This window comes from Cucurbita pepo, chromosome 14, assembly GCF_057944985.1.
Source record: "Cucurbita pepo subsp. pepo isolate OVF chromosome 14, ASM5794498v1, whole genome shotgun sequence".
Taxonomy (NCBI): domain Eukaryota; kingdom Viridiplantae; phylum Streptophyta; class Magnoliopsida; order Cucurbitales; family Cucurbitaceae; genus Cucurbita; species Cucurbita pepo.
In genome coordinates, this window is record NC_141811.1 from 2,317,196 (window position 1) to 2,327,260 (window position 10,065).

General features: G+C 33.9%; 2 protein-coding genes across 2 annotated transcripts; both read right to left on the reverse strand.

Moving 5' to 3' along the window:
• Positions 1–1,877: 1,877 nt before the first annotated feature.
• On the reverse strand, positions 1,878–4,921 carry LOC111810029 (ubiquitin-conjugating enzyme E2 10). The gene is made up of 5 exons (XM_023696564.2): positions 4,764–4,921; positions 4,552–4,641; positions 3,549–3,676; positions 2,667–2,771; positions 1,878–2,247 (listed from the first exon to the last, which is right to left on the reverse strand). Exons 2-5 carry the CDS (start codon positions 4,619–4,621, stop codon positions 2,104–2,106), a joined length of 447 nt encoding a protein of 148 aa, XP_023552332.1. The 5' UTR covers positions 4,622–4,641; positions 4,764–4,921; the 3' UTR covers positions 1,878–2,103.
• A 300-nt stretch (positions 4,922–5,221) lies between these two features.
• LOC111810025 (putative inactive receptor kinase At4g23740) lies at positions 5,222–8,261 on the reverse strand. The gene is made up of 3 exons (XM_023696559.2): positions 7,767–8,261; positions 6,240–7,551; positions 5,222–6,110 (listed from the first exon to the last, which is right to left on the reverse strand). The coding sequence occupies exons 2-3, from the start codon at positions 7,471–7,473 to the stop codon at positions 5,452–5,454; spliced, it is 1,893 nt and encodes a 630-aa protein (XP_023552327.2). The 5' UTR covers positions 7,474–7,551; positions 7,767–8,261; the 3' UTR covers positions 5,222–5,451.
• Positions 8,262–10,065: the final 1,804 nt, after the last annotated feature.

Here is a 10,065-nt window from a genome sequence, read left to right on the forward strand (position 1 = left end):
TCGAACCATAGTAGGTAGAGACAGAAAAGAAATTGAGAGAGACTATGTTGACCAATGGTATGTGAAAGTTATCTATTTACTTTCAAATAAATTATCTTTAATATGGGTGTAGTTAGCACAAAATATTTGCACGTAAACATAAGTGTGGTCCTAACGAAGGAAATAATTAAATATGTATATATATATATATATATATGAGATTAAGATTTAATGAAAGAAATTGAAGTGTAAATGGTATGGGATCGTGCATGGAACTTGGATTTGGGAGACCTCGAAAAGATTTCTTACAGATTTTTAATCACATTTTATATTTACAATCCCATCACCTTCACCCCTTATATTATATTATTATTATTATTATTATTATTATTATTATTATTATTATTATTATTATTATATATTAAGGGAGCAAGTGCAGGTTCATTTATAGGTGCTCACACTTAATTAAAAAATGATGAACTATATAATATAATACATAATGCTATTGTGAATTAATTAAATATTTGAATTAATATTCATAAGAATGTAGCTTTAATTACTTCTTTATTTCCAAAATATTCTTTCTTATATATAATATATATATATATAACTGTATAAAATTATCAAAATCAAGAAGAAGTGAAAACTGACTTGGATCCATTGCACCATGTTACTCCCACACAAACAGATTCTAAGTTTCATGTGAATTAAATACTTTAAACATAATTATTCTCAAATTAAACTATTCTAAAATTACTTTTTAGACTCTTTAATTACATTTAAGCGTCAATAATATACTGTCCTCTATTTTAAAAATCAAAACTAAAACGAAAAATATTTGTATTTATATATATATATATATAGCAAAGTATTAATCATATGAAAATTGGCATGATGTCATTAGAACTAGCCATTTGAAAATTATTAATATGAAAAAGGACAAAAATATATATATATATATATATATATATATATATATATATATATATATTTAGTGAGTTAATAAAAATAATAAATTAAGGAAATGCACGTGGCACAATCAAGGCAATAGGGTATATACTTAGAAGTTGACTATAGCTTCATATGAATTCAATGATATGACCTCTTGAGGAATTTGAAGAGGTATTTCAGAAGTCAAAATAAATGGGTTTTCCATCAACGTCATTCTTTTAGCATTTTTTTTAAAAAAATATTTAAATATAGTTTCTTATTTTACTATAATATGTAAACTTGATATTAATAATAAGAAATTTAATATTATTTGAAAAGGTGATTAGATAACTGAATTTGCGTAGAATAAAAACTGATGGTGGGCTAGTGATGGGCCAGGCCCAATTATAGAAGGAACTAAAGCCCATCACTTTTAAGCCTAATTTTGGTCTGCCTTTATTAATGTTTCAAAATTGTGGTTATTGAATTTAGAAAGTATTATCTATTATTCGTTTAAAAAGTTATAATTTATCCTTTCGTTTCAAAATACGCATCTACTTTGTATTTCAAAAGGCAAAATCTATTATATGTTTGAATATATTTCAAAGTTGAATTATTCTTTTTTTTTTTTTTTTTTTAAACATTATCAAATCTTTATTTAAAAAAAGAAAAAGCATCCACAATCATTCATTTCAAAGGCCATAATCTACCCTTTATTCAAAAAGGTGTCATTTATTCTTCTTTTGAAAAAACATCATTTCATTCATAATTTGAAAAAGAAAATAGCATTGCTTTCCCATCAGCATCATCTATTATTATTCATTTGAAAATTATCTATAATTCTTTGCTTTGAAAATGTATCGTCAAAAGAAAATATTCACCAAAAGGTTGGAAAGAAATGTACAGTGTGTGGTCTATGATGAACGAAGAAAAAGAGCAGAAAGGAACATAAGAGACAGAACCGAAGATACATTTTAGGGTCCTATATATTATATTATAATATATTATATTATATTAATCCACAACCAAATAAGAAAATATTTTCCAATTGGAATGAAAGGGAAATGTTAACGACATTTCTTTGCTCAAGCAGCAGCAGCATAGGATGGTTGCAACAGACCGACATAAAGATTCATATATAGAACAGGCAGGTGAGCATAAAAATTTGGACAACCTAAATGGCACCATCGCTGCTCACCCCATGGCGTACTTCTGCGTCCAGCTCCTAGCAGTTGTCTCGTATTTGTTCCTGTCAGTCTTGTACATGTGAGCGATCTCAGGCACCAGTGGGTCATCCGGATTTGGGTCCGTCAACAGAGAACAGATTGAAAGTAACACCTACTTATAAGCACATTCAAGATTAATCAGTAGTCATGAAACAGATCATTTATTAGCATCACAAGCATTCAACAAAAAAACAGTGAAGTCGAGGGAGATCAACCCATCCAATAACCAGAGCTATATTGTTGATGGAGACAAGGTCAGAAGGATATTGTTCCATAACACCAGTAGAGCAAAAAGGTTAGCGCCATTCTTAGTTGAGTTATTTTTTCTATCTAAATTGGGAGAGGAGATGATGGTCCATGTTTGCACCATCGTTCAAAAGGCATATGGAATCATAGCATCGGTATAACTATGCTAAAGGAACTAGCAAGAGGAAAGTTCGTCAAGATAGGTCATGATCATAAGACTAGTTTAAAAATTGCAAAGACATCAAAACCTCTTTTTTCTTTGCTTTTTTAAGTGAATGGACAAACCTTGGAAATAGTTAGGGCAGGGCTCCACTGCTCTTTCAAAATGTCAAGGCAAATACTACCATTGCTGTTGATATTTGGGTGGAAAACCTTCGTTCTAAATGCCACCTGCAAATCCAATCGTGAGAGGAGGAAATAAGAAAGTTGCTTCCAAGAAAATCCATAACAAGACAAATGCAGAAGCATCACAATTTTTCTTTGGCAAGATATCTTGGTATATGAGTCACCATCTATTTGATAAGGTTGTCAGACCCATATGCCCACTTCATCTAATTATAAGCAATACCCCTTGCAGTAAAGTAAAGTTACAAACAGATGATGCGGCAAGACAAAGAAACTATCCTAAATAGTATTTCTGCCTTGGACCTCCCCCTATAACATACACGTATTTTTGTTTTAATGGAAAACCAAGATTTCATTGAGAAGAATGAAAGAATACAAAATGACATTTTAAGAAACAGCTCAAAAGCCACTCACCTAGCTATGCAAGAAGGATCTAATTCAAAATGACAAGACCTAGAGGGAAATTACAAAAATCTTTGGACACCAATACCCAATGGTAACCTAGCATCTGACTCAACCTCTCCCTTTAATATATTGGAGACGGTCTCAAGACAACATACTAACATTTTTTGGAAAACTTTTGTCAAAAAACTGAACAGACAAATACATGCATGATTGATCAACTATCAACTAAAGATGTAAACGCATGGTCGCAAACCAAAGTACATACTCGGTTACTAAAGCTCATTAAGCTGACAATAGTTGAGCTTGAAGATCAAATGAGAAAGATGAGAAGGCAAGATCAAGATCAACAACATACGTTAGACATGCTAGGACACACAAGTTCAACAGTAACTATTAATTTAAAAGAAAGTGTCATACCTTAGGAGGCTTAAAAGGATAATCCGGAGGAAAATGAATGGTGACAAGGAAAACACCCCCAGCATAAGGACTGTCTGGAGGACCCATTATGGTAGCTTGCCAATGAAACATATCTTCGGCAACTGGGCCTGAGGAAATTCTTACATGAGTCAGCACCTCAATAGAAACTTACTGTTCGAACTATTAAAACCATTTGGGATATACCAAAAACTCAAAGCACAAATAAATCTGAAGGAAGAATAAAATGTAGATCCTTAAACCCAGTCTTAAATCTCATGCATATGCACATACTCTAAATTCAGCAACAGGGGTGAAACAAATTAACAAAGGCTAACCTCGATATTCATGCCCAATCAATCAATTTACATGATAACTTCGTTTTTGGAAGCAAGATGTATTCAAGGTTACAAGGAGTTAAAAATTCGAAACTTCAGTTCCAGATGTGAGTATCCCAAGCTAAACCGCTCAAAATAGCTTCCATAAACGTTTACAATGCAATGAAGACATCATCTCTTCTCACCATGCATAATTACACCAAAAAAAACTAAGGTGGAAGGCTCAAAGTAAGACTTCCGGAAGAAATAATCTACGAATTTGAACAACTGAGATGCTCAGACACACAACCGAACCAAATTCTGATATATTTCACATGGGGGATTCATCGACTCAATTTCCTTTTCATAAACCATGGTGCGATGATCGGACGATCATTCTTCTATCAGATGGTAAAGCAACCCCTACAAATTTCAGACAACAAACTCCCCCTAAAAATTCCTAAAGACAATCATCAGCACATATTTTCGGGAAAAACCGATAACAAAAACCGTATACAATCAACAAGTACAGCATAGAAGACCGAACAGACAACCAGATGAAGGCAAGTAGCAAAATAGAACAGTGAATATTATAATCCCAATCAATTCAAGGAAATCAACACAATATTTAAAAAATCCCAGCCACCAAAAAAAAAAAAAAGAAAAAAAAAAGGAAAATAGTTTCATACCAGCGCTACATGATGTAGGAGGGTCCTTCTGCAAATCCTTGAGTTCCTTCAAGATCCTCTTCGACGCCATCCGGAAAAGCTAACAAAAATCTATAAGATCCAGAATCCAAATCCAAACATCAGATCAGGGCTGAAACTGGTTCACAAACATCAACAAAAGAGGCAAAGCAAAAGAGAAAATTTTCCTTTTTTAAGAAAAAAGGAAATCTTACAAGAGAGAGGTCCTCGTGAAGGCGCTGTAGGTCTGGTATGAGGGTTTGTGAAGATGACGAAGAGAGGATGAGGACGAGAAACGACAGAGATGGAAAACTAACGGTGATTTGGTGCGGAATGAATTTTATAGAGCCGTTTCTGCTTGTGGGACCCCGCCCCAAAGCCGACGTTTTTTATGGCTTCTATTATTTTTATATTATTTATTAATAATATGTATGTGTGTGTTTTAGGGAATTAGGTGGGCCCTCCCTAGCGTTTCATTCACGCCACCATCCTTCCAATCTCCTCCCGCCGAAAGCTGCCGCCGAAGACAATTATTCCCTTTTTCCTGGTTTGCTTTTAATGGGCCTTCACTTCAAGCCCATTTTCAAGCTGGGCTCCCGCCTCAATACGAACCAGGCCCAACTCAAAGGAAAACATTATTGTACAGCTTTATTTTTATAAAATATTTATGTAATAAATAAAAAAGTTGAAAATTCTTATCCAAATGTCTTTAAAATCTTTTCAGTCAATTAAGATTGATACAGACATGGGAGTGAAAAAGTAATTCACTTTTTTAGGAATAAAAAGGAAAATTAAGCTAACCCCAATTCAACTAGTTTCAATGAATACAAATCAGAAGGCCAAAAGAACAACCTATGTACTGAAACCACCGGCATAACACAACAAAGATGATGATGAGAAATTTCAATGTAAATGTGAGGAAGAGCCGATTTCCATTACATGAACTGGAGTCGAATACGCTGATTTTGACCCAGTCGATGGTCGGGTTCCGGTACTCAGTTGCCGAACTTGCTCGATTCTCGACGCGATATCCATCATTTTCGGCCTCTGCTCTGGCATTTTGGCAACACAAGACAACCCAATTTGCAGCATCTCTACCATTTCTTCTTCTATGTTTGGATACCTGAGAAGCTCCACATCGAACACTTCTGCTGTCCATTCCTCCCTCACCACAGAGTTCACCCATCTCACCAAATTAACAACTTCATTACAACCTTCAACGTGTATGGGGGACTTTCCAGTCAGAAGCTCCAGCAGCACCACCCCAAAACTGTACACATCAGCTGCTTCCGATACTCTCCGACTGTCGGTCAATTCAGGCGCTCGGTAACCAGGAGTTCTCGTGGCTGGTACTGGAGTTGAGTTCATCAATGCAGCCAACCCGACGTCGGATACACAGCCGTATCCGTTAGAGTTGAGGAAAATGTTTGAGGCTCTGATGTTTCCATGGCAACTTTTACCACCATTTTCCGTGTGAATATGAGCAAGACCTCGAGCTGCTCCAATCGCAATCTTCATCCGAGTATCCCAATCTAACACACGTAAACCATCTCCTTCTTTACCTGCATCGCAATTACGCTTAAATCTAACGAACTAGGTTTCTTTATAAATTCTATAAAAATGTATCAAAAGGATGAAAATAAAAAGACTAAAAAGCAGTTGGAAGCAAGGTGACATGATATGGTACTTACTGTGTAACATTGCAGACACGCTCCCTTGTCCGTAGTAGTCATAGACCGTAAGCTTCTCATCCTTCGAATAATAGTATGCTCGTAAAGAAACGACGTTCTCGTGCTTAATTTTTCCAATCAACTCCATCTGCTGTTCAAATTCTCGCTTTCCAACATTCACCTGATTCAGCCTCTTCACTACCACGGTCGTCGAGTCCTCCAAAGCTGCCTTGTAGCTCACGCCGAACGTTCCCTTCCCAAGAACCTCGGCCGATGCTCTCAACAGGTCTTCCAAATCAAATGCAAGATTAGAATCCTGAAAGAAATTAAGGTTGTTCTTTTGTTCTTGGCTCTCAAAACCCCTTTTCATCATAAATGTTTCCTTCTTCTTGGTCTCCATGGAGGAACTCAGTTCTTTTCCTTTTTTCAACCAACAAGCAGTCAACAGAACAACTAGCAAAAGAAACCCAATAACAGAACCACCAATTGCAATACCAAGTATTGCAGATTCACTTAGCCCTTTGTCTTTTCTTGTCGGTTGAGTACTGGGAGGCTGGAGAGGAATAGATGGGGGAATGGCAACATGTTCTGCAGTAACATTGTTACCGACGAACACCCAACTCGGAAATCTTTGAAGAGAATGAGGCACATTTCCTGTAAGATTATTATTAGACAGATCTAACCGTTGCAAACTCGGAATATCGAGGTCTGGAATTTCGCCTGTAAACGAGTTGTTTGCAAGATTCAGAACTGTCAAATGACTCAATTTTGAGATAGAGGAAGGAATACTCCCATTAAAGAGATTGTTGGATAGATCAATGACACTAAGGTTATTCCAAATTGAAAAATCTAAAGGCAAAGGACCAGAAAACTCGTTGTATTGCAGATACAAGGAACTCAAGTTTTGTAGCTTCGAAAAATCAGAAGGGAAAGGTCCTGTTATCCTATTCAACCTAAGGCTTAGAGTCTCCAGCGCAGATAGGCGGCTAAGAGTATTCACAGGGATAGGGCCGAGCAGACCATTGCCGGGTAATCGTAGGGCTACTACTCTGGACTCATCAGAGTTGCAAAACACTCCCGTCCAGGAATTGCACACAGAACTATTCTCATTCCAATTGAGAGAAGGCGAGTGGGGGATAGTATGGAAGAAATCCAGCAAAGCTTGCTTGTCTTCAACTGGCTCAGTGAGAACCCCCGGCCAGATGATTGCTAAAAACAATATAATCTCGAGGAAGATGAAGCTATTCTTCATCATTTTCTCAGACAAAAATTAGTATTCCAAGATAAATTGGTTACCAATGAGAGAAACTAAGCTTGTAAATCTGGTTCATACCTGCAAAATTTCCACAGATAGAAGATGCAGAATGAGAAGATGAAATAGTTCTACTAGTTGACTTTCAGAATCACCAAGCAAAAGAACCCCAAATCGCAGACGAACAAGCAAACAAACAAACAAGTTCATCCAGTAGGGTTTCATTTCCAATACCTAAATTACATTATTCCATCAATACGCATAGAACTAAAACAAGCAAGCGTCGCCTCACATACCTTTCAAAAACCGCACGAGATCAATCGCAACAGAGCTCCGATTACAAAATTCTCAACGACCCAGTTCTCAGGGAAAGAGGAAAGGGACGGAGGATAATTGAATTGCAAGTTAAGGAAAGCTACGAATCCCAGAAGGGAAATTTTCAGAAAGAACAAAAAGAAGGCTTAGAATGAGAGAGAGGCGTTAGAAAAGCTCCGTACGTACTGGGTCGTTGGCAATGATAGCGATGGAAGTTGAGAGGGAATCGTTTCCTTAGAGAAGCGGTCTAGGCTCACATGCCATTGTGCAGAGAAAACTTATGTTGGACAATCATTTGAGAGAAGGTCTAAAAAAAGAAGAAGAAGAAGAACAGAGAAGAGAAGTATAATTTAATTGTTAGGAGCCCATTTCTTTATGGCAAGCTGACAGGAGCTTCCATGTGAGGTGGTTGCCGCCATTGATGGATAGTTCTCTTCCCCATCAAGAATAAATATTAAAACCAAAGAGTAATCTGCGCATTCCTTTTTTTTTTTCTTCTCCTTCCAACGATACTTAGAATCATATTCGAATTAGATATAATATGCTTCCTAATCGATAATTAACCATAATTTTTGCATTTTTAAGAATTATTACCATTTAAATTGGTACATATATTTAAAATTCGATATCAGTCAAACATTTTTCATGAGGCCTAAATAAGTAATTATGAATATAATTTAGCGACGAAAGACCATTATAATTAATTTTAAAATCCATTTCGAGCCTATATCTTTTTTAAATATAATAAATGAATTAGGTAAATTTAAGTCTCTTTAAAATAAAAAATAAGTATTAATTATTATTATTTTTTAATTAAATATTTCCAACCCCTATAATTGACCATTGTTTTAAATACATCAACTTGTTTCCGACATCATAAACCGACCATTTTATATATAGAAATATTTAATATGTAATTAATTTTACAAAGATAACTAAATTTTTTTATTGTGGTAAAAAAATGTAATTGTTTTAGGCAAGCAGGACATGGCTGACCAAATCCATTGATTTTTGATGAATAATTTTATAAGCTTTTTTAAAACAGTAACATAAATTATTCTCATTTACATGTCACTACTAAGTTTAATAATAAGAATATTATTAATAGATAAAAAAAAATGAAGGGGACATGGAAAACAGCTCATCATAAAACAGGTCATTTACAAAGATTTCATAAAATAGTTGTATATAACTTGAAAAGCATGCATTCATGTGCATATTATTGCTGTCTTCAATTATGAGATGGAGAATCTCAATCATCTTTGCTGGAACATTTATTATTATTGTTATTCAAAATATTGAATCAATTTTTACTTATAACTCTCAATTTTATTAATTTTATTAAATTTGTGAGTAAATATTAATTTTCAAAGTGGCATTATTGAATAAATTAAGCAATGAATTTAGTAAACCTAGATGTTCCATGTGATTTTGTAAATAATTATACCACAATATTGGCATTCTCATAAATTTGGTCAAACTCACACAACACAAATAAATTAAGATTTTATTTTAAAGTAAAATTTAATCAATGAATTATTAACTAAAAAAATTACAATCCTAGGGGTTGTTTGTTATTTCATAATTATTTTTCTGAAATTAATCCAAAATCACTTAAATATAATTATTTTCTTCCAGAATATTAACATAGTAGGAAAAATTAGTATAGCATTATTCTTTAGTGGAGAAAAAAAAAAAGAGTAGAAAAGATTTTAGAAAAATTGTTCATATTAATTTGCAACCCAAGCACGGTGGATACCAGAACGACGTCGCATCCATCGTTTTTTTTTTTTTTTTCTTTTTTGGGGCTAAAATAGACATTTTTCTGAAATTTGCAGTTATAGGGCCCTATTTCAAAAAATTAGATATGTGGCATCCGAGAGAGAGGACGACCCACGTCGTTCAGCCCAGTTAGGTAGAAGTAGAACCCATATCATATTCGGCCCACATCAAAAAACATAATTTTCTATTATTAAATATTGTACACCAATAATCTTTCATATATATATATATATAGCTTAAATTAATAAAAATAGTATTTTATTTAAAAAATATATTCCAATAATATCATTAAATTAAAAAAAAATTAAATAGTCTTAAACTTTCAGAAAAAGAAAAAAAAAAAAAGAAAAAAAGAAAAATATTGTTATTATTAGTTTTGATACTTACTTCATGGTTTAAAAAATGCTCTAACTTTTAAAAGTATTTCAAAAAATACAAGTCATTAATAATTTAAAAAAATTATATATATACATATATATATTCACACTTTTTTTTTTT

What these genes read in the sequence shown, in the direction of transcription:
- LOC111810029 (XM_023696564.2), bottom strand. Translation starts at nt 4,621, where the DNA reads ATGGCGTCGAAGAGGATCTTGAAGGAACTCAAGGATTTGCAGAAGGAC. An exon ending in TCCTACATCATGTAGCGCTG is followed by an intron (nt 3,677 to 4,551) that starts GTATGAAACTAT and finishes GAATTTCCTCAG; the next exon opens with GCCCAGTTGCCGAAGATATG. An exon ending in CTGCCCTAACTATTTCCAAG is followed by an intron (nt 2,248 to 2,666) that starts GTTTGTCCATTC and finishes GCTTATAAGTAG; the next exon opens with GTGTTACTTTCAATCTGTTC.
- LOC111810025 (XM_023696559.2), bottom strand. Translation starts at nt 7,473, where the DNA reads ATGATGAAGAATAGCTTCATCTTCCTCGAGATTATATTGTTTTTAGCA. An exon ending in CGTGTCTGCAATGTTACACA is followed by an intron (nt 6,111 to 6,239) that starts GTAAGTACCATA and finishes ATTGCGATGCAG; the next exon opens with GTAAAGAAGGAGATGGTTTA.